The sequence below is a fragment of the Podarcis muralis genome, chromosome 3 (genome assembly GCF_964188315.1).
Source record: "Podarcis muralis chromosome 3, rPodMur119.hap1.1, whole genome shotgun sequence".
In the NCBI taxonomy this organism is placed as follows: Eukaryota; Metazoa; Chordata; class Lepidosauria; order Squamata; family Lacertidae; genus Podarcis; species Podarcis muralis.
In genome coordinates this window covers 112,681,489-112,697,102 of record NC_135657.1, presented here as the reverse complement: position 1 = coordinate 112,697,102, position 15,614 = coordinate 112,681,489, and the positions used below count along the sequence as shown (strand labels likewise).

Sequence of the window (15,614 nt, the reverse complement as noted above, 5' to 3'; positions counted from 1 at the left end):
CCATGAACACTTTATACATATTTAATACTGTACCTGTCTACGCAAATCCCTTGTCTTTTTTGTCATTTTGTCTATTGCAGAATTCAAAGCATCACTTCTTTCTTTGCGTCCAGCCTAGAAAATTAGATAAAACAAACAAGTTTCATTAATGTATTGTACCCATTGCAGTGGCTCTTTTCCAAAGGATTTGAACACCCTGGTTTCTCTGCTGACTTCAGTGTCAAGGGCAATGCCTCACAGATGATGGAATAACAACACTGAAGTCCAAACAGAATGCCATGCTTTGCAAGCTCAGGTCACATGCACAAGTAAGGAGCCCCTTTATGGACTGAATACTTACACTGGTTGATACAGACATTGGGTTGAATCAAACACTGCACGAGCAGACTGCTGCTCTCACACAATGGCACTGCTGAACACATGAAGCACTTATACATAGTTGAACCTGGCAAAAACTTAGTCCTATGATAAAATACTTAAAATCACAGTGGGGGTGGGTTGTGGCCTTCCAGTTGCTGCTGGACTCACAATCCCTGATCATTGCCATGCTAGTTGGGGCTGATGGGATTTGGAGTTCAACCACATCTAGAGAGTCACAGGTTGACAGTGGTTTCAAATTTCTATAACTAGGAGAAGCATCCTTTCAATATTTTGGCTCTTGAAACCATCTAGTTAGGTGACCAAAGATATACTCTCTTAGAACTGCCTTTCTCCAAGATGTGGTATTTAAAGTTAATAAATAATAGTGACAACTCTGCACAGGTTTTGAGACTCAGACATTGCAAAAACTTTACATTTTTGTCAAGAAGTCTATGAGTGATTGTGGCCTTCCATTTTTTCTTCCCTTTCCCCAAATAATAATTCTTCATATCTTAACACTTGGTGTCGCTGGTTTTAGGGGAAAACTCTCGAATTTTTCATTAAAACTTTCCCCACATGCATGTCGGCTATGCTACTCTTTGTGTTGCTAGAACTTCACAAACCTTGTGAAGTTTCCCTTGTCCTCTGGCCAGTAGGAACATAAAATCAAACTGTGTAATACTCGTAGAGATGGAGTGAAGGGAGAGGTCCTTAGCATTGGGGTTTAAAAAATCCAAAGCAGACAACCTGAGGTGAGAACCTAACAGGATTCTTTTCTTGGGGGTGGGGGAGGCAATTTATGCTGGGAAAGCCTCCTTCCAGAGGTACAAAAAGGGAAATAACCGACAGAGCTACTGGGTGAGACTGGCATTTCAAGCAGGCTTCGAAATGTCTGCTTACCACTGTGAGTGCAGTGCTGCCCTCTAGTGAGCATGACAACTGAAAAGCTTTCACTTAGCAACTGAGTTTGTTATATGTAACATCATTTTAAAGTTGCAGAATATAGATAATGACAGAACAAGTCTCGAAATACTTAAGACAGCATTGTTAGTTAGCATTCATTCTTACTGCCATAGCCTATTTATTCTGGTATTTGAACAACTGATATAATTTGCTACACAACTTGAACAAAATCCCTCCAATTAACACTTCTATTTTAAAAATAAAAATAAAAGCCACAAGCTTCTTGCTTATTAGAATTGCAGGTAGTTTTTTTTACCTATATCACCCACAAGGGAAAATTAAATATTTATGGTAGTTTTTGCCAAACAAACCCAGACTCATGCAATTAACATTTGCTTTGGCTAGGTAGGGAGGAAAGGAAAGTTTACTTTTCCCCAGAAAAGGCTGAAAATTGACCAGGATGCCTGCAAACATCCTCAAGATCTATTTCAAGTTTCCCTGTGAACTTTGTCCACCCAGGTTTGCTTTTGTTCTTCAAGTTCTCATTATCACATTTGTTTCATTGGAATAGGACTTTGCTTGTTCTCAAATAATATCCGAACTATCCAGAAGTAGAACCATTAGAGCTTTGAATGACATTATCTTATCTTATTTTATAAAAAAAACACATTTTAAAGTAGAAAGCGATTTATTAAAACTATTGCATTTGATTGACTCTCCTATATGGTCTTTACCAAAACACTCTTTCTCCATTGCTAGCAATAAAATAAAAAAATAAAATAAAAAATCCTCCTTTTAAACTAGATCTTTAATTATATAGCAATACAAATAATTTCTGACATGCTAATCCCATGCAACTCTCCCTTGGCAGATTAAAAAAAATTTTTTTTAGCACCCTGCTCTCACACATGTAGGCAGAAGAATGCCAGCAGGACCACCATGTCACAAAAATCAGTACTGTAACTTCACAAATTCAGATATATAGCTCAAGGCTATTGTAATAAACATGTAACTTGCAAGAGAGATTCATGTAAAGTCATTCCTATTACTTGAATGCTGGATGAAAAATTCCTACAATTAGTTTTTCCTCTTAGTGGTAGTCTAATCTCACAATTCACAGTATGCACCACTGTGTCTTAAACTGCAAAGCTTCTGGAAAACCCAAACAAAAAGGAACGTCACAGGATGACGTCAGCCTATATACAGTTGTGTGGTCGCAGCACATAAGCAAATGCATTCCTGTACCGTATCCCTGAAAGCTTTTCAGCAAATGCATTCAAGCGACTACAGAAGCTTCTCTCAGCAATAAGCCACCCTTCTGCCATCAACAAGTTAAGACAAAAAAGCCATAGCAGTGGAAAGCATTTTCAATTAAGCAGCAGTACAAAAAGAACTCCCAATTCAGCGCACTGTTTAAGGAATTAACAGACCTACCGCTGGAAATCAAGGAAATGAATTCAAAAGGAATATGAGCAAAGAGGATGTCAAGTCATTTTTTCCCTCGGATGAGGACAGTAGAAGAAAGTAAATTATTCAAAGGTTGTCAGCGTTAGAGCCTTTTACAGACTCACTGTGTTGAGTCTAAAACTGCGACTGAATGCAACCGCCAACGTACTCAAAAGAATGGGTAAGTTTATACATTTTTGTTTGTTGCACTAGGTGCAGTCAACCTTGCTTTAGAAATGCACATTTAGACAACAATAGATTTAAAAGGCACTTTTCAGTTGCCTTATCAGTAATGTCAATAATTCAGAGAGATGCTCACTAGGTTTTGTTTTATATTCTTAAGACCTGAAGCATTTTAATGCATGTGATTTATCTGTAGCATTCTTTCTCCGTTTTGTTGGAAGCATACATCTGATAAAAATATCCTATTTTGTTGTTTCCCTGAATTATATTCTGCAGGCTTACATTTCAAGTGGCCATTAGGGGCTCCTATGCTGGCAGCAGTATATGCAATGAGTATTGTTTTTAAAATGCTGCCTGCCTTGGGCACGGCTTGTCCGCCAAAATGCCGTTGCGAGAAGCTGCTCTTTTACTGTGACTCTCAGGGGTTTCACTCAGTGCCAAACACCACTGACAAGGGCTGTCTAGGTTTGTCTTTGAGGCACAATGTTATTATGGAACTTGAAGGGGATCAGTTTGCAAGCTTCATTCAACTTACTTGGCTTCATTTAGACCATAATCAAATTGATACAATAAGAGAAGATGGTTTCCAAGGACTGTATAAACTCAAGGAATTAGTTTTAAGTTCAAATAAAATCTCTTATTTGCCAAACACAACTTTTAGCCAACTGCTTAACCTGCAACATTTGGACCTCTCTTTCAATCAATTGTCTGCTTTGCATCCTGAGTTGTTCTATGGCCTTCGCAAACTGCAAACCTTGAGTTTACGTTCCAATTCCCTGAGGACTATCCCAGTCCGTCTATTTTCAGACTGCCGTAGTTTGGATTTTCTGGATTTGAGCACAAATCGCTTGCGAAGTTTGGCACGCAATGGATTTGCAGGATTAATCAAACTGAGGGAACTTCACCTAGAGCACAACCAGCTGACAAAGATTAACTTTGCTCATTTCCTACGGCTAAGCAATCTGCACATGCTCTTCTTGCAGGGGAATAAAATTAGCAACTTGACATGCGGGATGGAATGGACCTGGGGCACTTTAGAAAAGCTAGATTTGTCCGGAAATGAGATCAAAGCCATTGATATGACAGTTTTTGAAACAATGCCTAATCTTAAAGTACTCCTAATGGATAACAACAAGCTAACCACTCTGGAGTCCAAGGTTTTATATTCACTTACAACCCTTACTACAGTGGGCCTCTCCAGCAATCCCTGGGAATGCAGCCCCAAAATATGTGCACTAGCCACATGGCTGAGTGGCTTCCAAGGTCGGTGGGAGCATTCGATACTTTGTCATAGCCCAAACCACACCCAGGGAGAGGATATTCTAGATGCAGTTTATGGTTTTCAGCTTTGTTGGAATTTATCAACTGTTGTTACATCCATTGCTACAAGTTACAGAGCTCCAACGACTGAATATACAAAAAGGATAAGCTCCTCAAATTTCCATGTGGGAGACAAAGAAATTTCAACTACGACAGGCATGCCCATTACTACAGAAGAGCAGTTGCCTGAGCCGAACAATGCCATCTTCAGCCAGCAGGTAATTACAGGAACAATGGCTTTATTATTTTCTTTCTTTTTTATCATTTTTGTAGTGTTCATCTCCAGGAAGTGCTGCCCTCCCACATTAAGAAAAATTAGGCAGTGCTCAATGATTCAAAGCCACAGGCAACTACGATCTCAAACACGGCTACATATGTCAAACATGTCAGACCAAGGACCATATAATGAATATGAAGCCAGCCATGAAGGACCTTTCATCATCATTAATGGTTATGGACAGTGCAAGTGTCAGCAACTACCCTATAAAGAATGTGAAGTATAATATATACAGGTAATCAAAAAAACAAAAAACAAAATCAGATAAACTTATTTTAAATTGCAGGGATCCTACACATATTTTTGATTTTTTTACAAATGTTGAGAAAGCTTGGATTTTTCTAGGCTACTTGTTTTGAGTGATGCAGTATTTAAGGGTGGCTTTTTTAAACCCATAGTATTTTCTGTGTTAAAGCAGCAATGTTTGCATTCAATTTGCACTCCTAATGTTTGGAAGTCTAAATATGCTCAACCCAAAATATGTAAACTGCTTCATGTTATGTAATTATACGTGTAAATTTTTACTCTCAAGCCTCCAGATTTGATTTAGAATAGTCTGGATGAAAAGATGTTAGGTATCTATTTACAGGACCCAGTGAAGGGAGGACATTTTACCAATTGAAGCATTGTAGCTATGATCCCCAACATTTCAGCTGGCTCGGTTTTCTTTTGAAGTAGAGATTTAATGGAATTTTCTTCATTAAAAAAAAAACCTGGTTCTTGGGACTTATGATCTACAGTGGAAAGGTGCAAAAGAGGGGATTTTTCCAGTGTACTGAAGCATGGAAAAAGATTATTATTTTCTTAACTCCATATTGAGAGTTCAGCTTATCTAAATGTGTTCCAGATTCAGAATATAGCTGTTGACAGTTCTGAATAAACCAGGATTACATCCCCATTGCTTTGAAATATCAACCTTCTACAGGCAATCAGTAGCATGCAGTTTGGTCTTCAAAGTATAAGATACACTTCAACTTTTATTAAATCTGTCTTGACTTTTAATGGGACACATTTCAGACTAAGAATCAATATATACTTTACACAAATGAAAACTGAGATGGTTGTTTTTTTTAAAGCAAACACAGAAAATTATTCCTTTCCTCTCCAGCTGTTTGTCTAGACCAGAAAACTATTTTATGCACCAACTACTGGTTTCTCTGGAGGCCAAATTAGTCCTTGCAGTACAGCTTTCATCTACCATTGTAACATGCCAATCCACTAAGATTTATGCTCAAATCCTGGTCTGGTTTATTCAGAAGTGAGACTTACTTCCAGATAAATATGTTGGGAGGCGTAAGAACATTTTAATGTAGGATATCAGAGATGGTTTACTAAGAAAAACAATGTTAGGAACACTATTTTGCTGAACAGAACGTTTAGAAATATTTAAAGCAGTACAAAACTACTCTGAACAAAACTGATTTCTGGATAACAATAGAGTTTCCAGATTGGGTTATGGAATTGAATATTACTGTGCATCTACGTAGACAGAAGTCCATTGGAGAGGAGAATTTAATGCAACTGTTCAAAAATCATGAACACATAACCAAAGCTATAAAGTTAGAAGGAAATGTACATATGTAGATCTAACATATCATGCCACGTTCAGCTGCAACAGTATTTACAAGTACATGCAGAGGGAAAAGAAACATTGGTGCTTGGATTTCTTAAATCAGTATATAGTATTGTGTGTTGTACTATGCTGCAAAGTTTTCAACCTAACCATTGGCTCAAAAATCCATTTTTATATGCGTAATATCTCTTAGTGAAGTACTTGGATAAATATATTTCAATGCTTTAACATAAAAGTGAGTAGTCTGGAGATGCAAGACTTTAAAGCCACCGAGTCAAAGTCCACTACCCATGAGCTTAAGCTTTTCATATTGGACTCTATTTTAACTTAATAGGAAGGTTCCTATTTTTCTAGTTCTATTAAGCCACTGACTGTTTACTACTAGAGTGAAAATGGATGGACAGATGGAAGGATATCTGCAAATATCTCATGTAGTAAGCCATTATTTTAGCCATATAGGGTGTATTCTATGCATCTGGGTAAAGGGAATTTCTCTCTGCATTTAAACACTGCAGCCACCAAGAATCTATTCAGCTTCATTGAGATTAGTGTTCTATATACCAAACTCTTGCAAACTGTCAGCCTCTTCTCCTAGCTCCCACTCCATATGGATACACAGATAATTTCATGTCTTGCCAAGAATCAGCTGTGCATAACTCTACAAGTGTGTTAGGAAGGTGGACAAAGGTGGGTACCTGGCAATGAAAGATAAATGCTTAACAGCAGAAGCCGGTCCCTTCCTTAACAGGTAGCAAACAGGCTTTTCTTTCAAAAATGTCTGCAGTTCCTCACTATGCTGAGTAGCAATGCACTAACTCTGTAGAATTTAGTATGAAGTGGGAAATATAAATTCCAGTAGTTTTTCCACAGAACCATTTACATGCCCAATATCATTACCACTACAAACCCTTTTTGCTTCCTATAGCATATTTCCAATTGAAAATAGCCCAACGTTATCCCAGTTAATTACTTAAAAATTATGTAGGAGCTGGGAAACTGGCTGGACAGTTATTTAGCCAACATTTCTAGTTCCCAACAACCCCTGCCCTCCTGCGTACTTTCTATGGCTTATGCTGGGCTTTTGCAAGAGACGCCAGTAGAACTCTACTGCCGCCATTATCTCAAAATGTGTGGTAGGAAAGGGATATTCTGCAGCAAGTGAGTATGTGGAACTGCTGATATAATCTGATCTGCGTTTACTTTTCCCTTCAAGGAAATTCTCTATTCCTCCCTGCCATGTAAACCCACCTATCTATCCTTTCCCTTTGAGCTGGTATTTGTAGACACCTAAGCAAGGACAGTCCAATGTTATTTCCATACTCAAGCAGGTTTGGATTACAAAGATATGACATGTCTTGCAGATACTTCCACTGCCACAATGAATACTTGTCTTTATAGTGACCTTTGGCTGCTTTAACCAAAAGCTATGTGGGCTACTAAGTTTGAACTTGCAATCACTCAAAGCACAGTAAGAGGAATCATATGGCTTACGTGATGATTCATTGACATCCACAAAAATAGACCAGTCTTTCAAACAACACTGAGCTGTACACATCAAGCCCGCCCACTAGTTATGTTCGCTATATTTCTAAATTCTATTTTGCTTTGTCTATCTAGGAAAGAGGGTATTTTATTGAGTGCAAACTGACTGCTACTACAGTCACATTCAGTCTTGTATAAGCAAAGATGTCAGGAGTATTATTTTAACCAACAGAACATACAGTATGAGTATCATTTCAAACCTGCATAATCACACTGACAATAGCATCTACGAAGGATGTACATGTATGAAATGCCAACAGACTGAATTCAAACACAAAATTTTTCAGTTAAGACAGGTTTCTACAATTTGACCAATATACGTCAAATATCCAATAAGTGAAAGGAGAGTGTTTCATGCATTATTATTTATTAAATTTATATACTGCCCTTCATTACAGGGCAATTCACAACGTAAAAATACAAAATTAGAACACAAAATACATAACAAGAACAAACACAAACATGTGTAAAAGACCATAGAATGTTAATCAGACAAAGGCCTGGTTATAGAGAAAAGTTTTCGCCTGGTGCCTAAACCCATGCAGTGAAGGTGCCAGGTGGCCTTTTATCATTAAATAAATTACTAAATTTATTCAGGAGGAGTAATATTTATGTTTTCTCTTAGCTTACAAAAGGTCAGGCACCTTTAATTCACTAGTATGAGATTAATATCCTGCCTCTCCCTTTGGCCGCTTCACTTTATTTCTGCCTCCCTCAAAAGTGAAAGAATGAAAAAAGTAGGGATTTATATGTGTGTGTGTGTGTGTGTGTGTGTGTGTGTGTGTGTGTACACACACACACACACACACACACACCAAATTTGTGCAAGGCATAACATTAATTCTTCCCAGAAAAATATCTTCTTTTGGCAATAAGAAATATAAAGCATAAGAATACTAACATCAAAGCAGAACACTGTTTACAGTGAAAATGGATAGAAGCTGCATCGTAAACATGTATCATGGAGATATGCACATGTGAATCAACCTCAAGACTAGCATAATGCACTGTGTCATGCAGCTGTAGTTCTCCCCCAACCTTCGTACACTATGTGTTTTCATTAGTGACGGTTTCTACACATGCTTGAAGTTTTCTCTTATTTGCTAATATCAGAATGCTTTCCTTCATGTCTTCTACAGCTACACTTACAGAGCCTTAGAAGGGGAGGGGTCAAAACAAGCAGAGCCACATCTTATTTGTGGAACTGCACTGCCCAACAAATCCCTCAGTATATGAATTACTGCCATTACGGTCCATTAAGGTCCTTGCAAGCAAGCTTCAGAATTACAATTTGTTGCTGCATGTGGGAAGAAAAAGGTGGCGAGGTTATATCATATTTGGTGCCACAATCTTCTGCACTCCAAGATCAGATACATGGGAGTTTGCTTCACAATCATTATCTTCCTTCAACGGATAGCAACATTAAATACTTTGGAATCATTTTTAATATTCAAGTAGTTACTTGATTTTGAATATTCAAGTAGTTACTTGATTTGTGTGTGATACACACAAACACACTCACTCTACAGGGGTATAAAGGTTTAGATTACACCATTACCCAACATAAATGCAGGTCATGTCACCTAAGAGAACAAGGTGGTAGCTACATCCATGATGCAAACTTCAGAAGTCTCTCCAGTACTTCTAGTCCATCATTTCTCTCATTACTAATTTTTCCCCTGGAACTTTTCATCTAATTCTGAAATCAAGTATTAACAGACATTCCAAATGACTTGTGCCAATAATGTTCCAAGATGCGTTTTCTGGTGGAGGATAAAGGTTCATAATGCAGTAATTGCAGTGTACAAAAAACATTAAAATTGTGTATACTGTAAAAATAGAAGTTGCCTCTTTATTGATGCCATTTCAAGATGAAAAATACTGGTAATGCAATCTATTTGGTGACAAAATGTAACAAGGGCAGTCTTTAGGACTAGCTATAAATTACCTGCTCCTGCAATAAAGGCTGTCTAGAAAGGCTCCGAGTATGGTACCTTCCATTACACACCAGTGAAATGCTACTATTAGCTACATTAGCATAGACCATTCCCTGCTGTCAGAGTTAATAGGAGTTGTAGTCTGACAACTTATGGAGGGCACCATTTTGGCCACTGCGAACTTTCTGGATCCTCAAGTGAATTGTTATTATTAATAATAATTTATTAAATTTCTAAACTGCCCTTCATCTGAGGATCACAGAGTGGTTTACAATATAAAAACACAATAATTCATAACATAGTAATAAACAAAAATAATGTAACCAACAGCTGAACAACAAACAATGGAAGGAAATACTACATGGAAGAAGCAGTGAAAATCAGCAATTACTGAATCAGGGAGGCAGGTGGAGAGATTAAAAAATGGGAAACACTTTGGGTTAATAGTTTGATATTAAAGACCTGAAGAACCTAACAAGCATGAAATAGCCTGGGACCTGCTAGATTTAAATCCTTTTATTTTCAAGACACAGATTTGAGTTTGCCCAGCTTTCCAAATGAGTTTAAGATGGCACCCTAAAGCGACTCATGAACAAGACAGTGCCACACAAAGTAGTAACCCCCCCCCCAAATATTTGGAAAAGAACTGTGTGTTTATTCTGATTTGTGTATAAACTGGTTGTTTCCTAGCTGTTCAACAAACATGACCTAGACTGGCTGTGATTGCTAAAGCTCAGCCAGCTTGACTGCACTGGCTTCCATTTTAAAGTTACAGTTTGGAAACCCAAGGAATGGGTTTTTGTGAATCTGTCACTATGTCAAAAAAATTTTCTCTTCCTCTTCTCTATCTGCCTAGCTAGGATTACCTGTTCACCTTTAAGTTTCACAATATGCTCACAGGCAGAAGTCTTCAAAATTTCAGACACTGAATCTGCTTTAAGCCCAAATATGCATTTGGGAACCTACTTCATCTTTTTATCATATATGTATGAATTGTGATTGTACTGCTGTTGTGATCTTATCCTGAACCAAATAATGAATCCTGACCCTACAGTTGAAAACTAACATTTTTAATGGATGTTCAGAATTCTATGTCAGACTACTGTCTGAGAGGTAAAGATTAAATACTCTTCCTGCAACCATTAAATTGAACTAGCATGGACAGTGCGAATGTCGTTTTGATTTGCAAGGGTACAGCTGGCAGTCCATTTGATAAGGATAGGATTGCCCAGTAGGATAGTCATGCCATACTAAAAGCATTTGTTGTGCTCACCATCAGTACCCTCCTTCCCAATCTTGTGTAGGAGAAGAGGACTGGGAAAGGGGGGCTGAGTCTGCATTTCCTAATTTTACGGAACACATGTGGCATGAGCAAGGTACTAAGGTAACCCAGTTAGATGGTGGAATACTATTATTTATTTATTTTTATGCGGCTCTAGATTGGGGTTGTGAAGAGAGGAAAACAGCTGCAATGAGTATTATTTTATAATGGCATAGCAAACTACAGAATTTTGTTATTCTTTAGCACCTATGTCTCACTTGCAAACACACTGCTGTTTTAGTGCCTAAATGTGGTTACGTTAACCTTCATATGCACTTCAAGTCAGTTAAAGTAGTGTTTCTTCCTATGATGCTGAAGTTGGGGTCTGTTTGTTTTTAAAAAAACAATTATGCCTTGATTTCAAAGTTAAGATTATAATGTTCTAATATAAGCAGAAGCACTGTGAAATGAAGCATTACCTGGTAAATTAGCTCTTCAGCAATTTATCTTCCCTCAACATACAAAAGAATGGTATAGAGGACTTCATTAAGTGGACACATGGTCCAGGACCTGAACAACTGCAGTTAGCTCTATACCTCTCACAAAAGTTTGGATTTGTGCTCAAGTACTCCCTTTCCATGCTTTATTGCAAGCCTGGTTTGAAACGTCTGAGTTCTAAAGTAGTTTTTATATGGTACTGGGGACCGCAAGTCAAAGAAAAACAAGCCAAATTCCACTGGATATGCCCAAAGCCTCGGATACACTTAAATGTAACTCTCTAGATTCTGACCACCATTCTGCTAATGTTGCGTTGATACAGATACCCAATTGTGTTTTAGATTAAACCACTTTGGTTTCTGCTTTCTTATGAAGGAAATGAATTGTCTCAACACAAACGCCCTTAGCCATCAGTTGTCCAATATGCAAGCCAAGTGACACCATAAGATTACTTTCTGCCAAGTGTTTTTCACGGAGATTTCATCTTCAGATTTCTCATGGATCCAAATAATTTTACTTAATTATACAAGTTTCATTCACACCACAGGCAAAGACTGGTTCACGCTTCTCCGATGTGTGCAACTACAAACATGTGTGTTGCCCAAACCCAGAAATGTCCCAAAAAGGGGCGGATTGGGGCAGCCTTAAGTGGGCTCCAGTGACACACGTAGGGGTCCAGAATAACCCCTGTGGAAATCGGTTGCTGCCTCTACTATCTTGTGCTTATATTTAGGTGAAGTTTTATGGATATTGCCTGTTGCAATAGTGCTAATGATCTGAAAGCTTTGCTCACTGGGGATGTTATTGCATGACATATAAAGCTATGTTCCCATGAAATAAAATCTACTTCTATTTGCTGTGATCTGGATGGGGGGGGGGGAGAGGGTCATAGAAGCAGTGGCACCTCCTGGAATGCTGCCTGAAGTTCAATTTTGGGAGAATGTTTCCGGGGCATATAAGGCAGCAAAAAAATCAAAGATGAAGAAGCTTCCCTACCACTGTAATTGATTCCTACACTTGACTTCCGGTTTTTAAAATCTAGCTGCTGATCCATAAATAGGTCAATTTACTGACACCATGAATGTGCAGTTCATGGAATAACTATTCTTCACCAAAAGCTTCTAATAGAAGTTGGGCAACATCCAGTATTATGCAAGGGAACACCTTTATTCTACAGCTCCCTTCCCACAAATGCTAAAGTATCCTTCTCCCTGCCCTTCACAGCTAATACTGGGGGCTTACAGGGGGAGAAGGAATCTGTTATGCCAACAGTATCTTTCAGTTGTGGACAGCTATTGTTTGATTTCACCCCAGGTATACTGCTTGACAATCATCCTCAGTAAGTTTATTGACCAGCTCAATACACTTAAATGTTATAGAATTAAGATTTCCTTGACTCATAGAATTGGAAGGGACCCTTAACAGCCCAGGCATGGCCAAACTTGGCCCTCCAGCTGTTTGGGGACTACAATTCCCATCATCCCTGACCACTGGTAATGTTAGCTAGGGATGATGGGAGTTGGCCATGCCTGATCTAGACCAACCCCTCCAATGGAATCTCAATAATCCTAACTTGAACCTTTAAAACAGTGCCACCCAGCACAAAATCCTCCAAGTCTTCCCCTGCTTATAATATACTTGCCTTTAATCTTCCCACTACTACCACCTTCTTTTTATTCCTTCTTTGCACCCCACCCAAGCACAGCCATAGATAGCTCTCTAATGATGCCTTATTGCTACTCCTCTTAACACTTTACTTAGGAAGGAATAAACACTACAATGACCAATCAGAGATTACTAACTGAAGCAAAAGAAAGCTTTGGAGCAGGCATGGCCAAACGTAGCCCTCCAGCTGTTTTGGGACCACAATTCCCATCATCCCTGACCACTGGTCCTGTTAGCTAGGGATGATAGGAGTTGTAGTCCCAAAACAGCTGGAGGGCCAAGTTTGGCCATGCCTGCAGTTTAGAGCAAACATCTGACACTCATGGATTGCAACACAATTTGAGCAGCAATTTACCAAATTCCCTCTGCCCTGTTTTGTAAATGAGGTCAAATTAATTTAGAGCCATTTTATGCACACGTTCGAAACTACATCTATAACTACTATTAAGTCTCGTAGGCATTTGACAACTCCCCCCTCCAATAATTTATTTGTTGGCAGTGACCATCAGTTCTCAAATTTTATTTCAAACATAGTTATTTCCATACGCTTTAAAATCATCATGCATCCAGTGTGGTTATACATCAAGTCAATTTACAGTAAGAATTGTAAATGTCGTAAAAGTATTTCAGACACTCATTCTCCCAATAAAGCAAACGAGATGCTCGTTAACCTAGTTGTTTTCAAACTGCAGTCTTAATGGATTTAGTCTGTACTCATGGGCATGGGTGAGAGGAGATACATGAAAATCCAGAAATGAGTGGAACTTGCAACAGGAAGACCAAGCAGCAGATAGTTGACACTGCAACCACCCAAACTGCACATGCCTTTTGTTCCTTCATTCTCCTTAGACAAATCTTTTTTTACTTCCTACATTTGTAATTAGTGTTGACACCAAATTTGCTGAAAGAAACTCTCCTCACAAACTCTTCACAAATTTTAACAAGTTTACTACAAATATTGTAAGGATATACAAATATGCATTTGATGGAAGATTGAACATTTTCAGTCTGAAAATATATGACAGATACCAGCAGTAGGTTTGACAGTTATCACTGTGCAATGCAGTTAAGTCTTATGTGGACTTGAAGCAAGGATTTTTATTTTGCTGTCAAAAATCCATCCTAAATTCAAATGCTTAAATGTTGGATGTCAGCACTGAATTGTTTCAGTTCTATTGCCATCTTTTAAATCTCTTTACAGTATGTGGAATGAACAGAAATGTATCTTATGCAAACAGATGTCACTGATGCTATATTTGCAGCATCGACACCATCTTAAGCTATGTCGTCATTTATTAAAAGACCACATCTCTTTAGTCACTTTAACTCTCAACATGCATTCATATGGTTGTATTTGTCAATATCTGCTGCATATGTTAAAAAAATCTCCTGGAACACTTAAAGCATTGAGTGTTTCTTCAGTGCATCTCTAGAGCTGCACTTGTCTCAAGACCTGACCAAACAGTGGTTTCTGTTCACAATGCAAGTTGTGTAGCATGTGGGAAGGTCACTGAAATAGTCCACACATTGGAATGAAAATACATCTTGTACAAAAAATATTTTATTATTGCTGCGGCATATGTTTCAGAGGAGCAGCTGTGCTGTTTTAAATAAATAATTGTAGCACGAGCTTTTGTAGACAAGAGCCTACCTCTTCAAAAGTACTATATACTGCTGATATTCCCCAGCAGGACTCTTGCTATATTTAAGATCCATTTCATACACAACAGTAATTGCACAATGTAAGGCCATAACACATCTATTTAGGGCTGCAGGAAGCTGGAGCTACAGAATACTCAACATCCAGCTTTTCCATCCAACCCTCATTTCAATTCAATAGATACAGAGTAATTTAGAAGTTAGGGAAAAGTTATACCAACACACCAAGAGAGTATATCCAAAAGAAAAAAGTTACAAAAGACCCAACTTTACTTCCAGTTCTATTTCTTAAGAGATTCTAGTCAAATACCGTTTTATGGCATCTCTTCAAATTTCACTTACAAATAAACACACAACATAATTTGGTTACTCACATTTCCCATGTATTCTGAAAGCAGATCTTGCAAGGCTTGTCGCACTGCATTACACTCAGCAACTATGCGTTCCCGTCGGTCATCACGTGTGCAGGATGAGTCAGCCATTAGGGCTGCACCACTAATGATGCTCTCCAGGCGCTCTTCCAGGGAAGGCCTAAAACGCTCCTCACTGAAGTTCAAAGGATCCACAATGATTTGTTTCTGGCAGGAAGAAAAAGTTTTAAACTCCAAGTAAGTGTCATACTACTCTGGGTCAGTTTGATGAACACAGCTTAGAAATATTAGGAAATGCAACTCATACTTTTGACATCGAGCATGTCACCCAGTTTCATCTTTTCAACCTATGCAGGGCTAAAATATTCCTTGGACTAAGAACAAAGTAGTACATCAAACTCAATTCCTTCCAACTTAAAAGCCTCTTTAACAGAGTTTGCAACAGTATAGTTTATACCAAGCTAAAGCTACAGCAGATTGCACTTCAATCTTTTTCAGAGTCATATTAACATGTTAAAAAGGATCTTCAGACGAAGTGTTACAGTTTGTCAACTCTGCAATATTTTCAGTGTTTAATCCTCTTAGGAATTCTGTTACACAGTAGCACAGCCACTGAAAA

The 15,614-nt window shown here is 38.3% G+C and overlaps 2 protein-coding genes across 5 annotated transcripts in view; one reads left to right on the top strand and one right to left on the bottom strand.

Annotated features, from left to right (window-relative positions):
* Positions 1 to 15,614, bottom strand: part of CTNNA1 (catenin alpha 1) — a 72,163-nt gene that overhangs the window by 36,922 nt on the left and 19,627 nt on the right. For all 4 annotated transcript variants that reach the window (XM_028722156.2, XM_028722157.2, XM_077926483.1 and 1 more), the window contains exons 7-8: positions 14,999 to 15,202; positions 34 to 114 (exon numbers count right to left, since the gene is read on the bottom strand). In XM_028722156.2, the coding sequence (XP_028577989.1) occupies positions 34 to 114; positions 14,999 to 15,202 (285 nt within the window). The remainder of the gene's footprint in view (positions 1 to 33; positions 115 to 14,998; positions 15,203 to 15,614) is intronic.
* LRRTM2 (leucine rich repeat transmembrane neuronal 2) lies at positions 2,492 to 9,564 on the top strand. Its single transcript, XM_028722158.2, has 2 exons — positions 2,492 to 2,890; positions 3,169 to 9,564. The coding sequence occupies exons 1-2, from the start codon at positions 2,887 to 2,889 to the stop codon at positions 4,713 to 4,715; spliced, it is 1,551 nt and encodes a 516-aa protein (XP_028577991.2). The 5' UTR covers positions 2,492 to 2,886; the 3' UTR covers positions 4,716 to 9,564.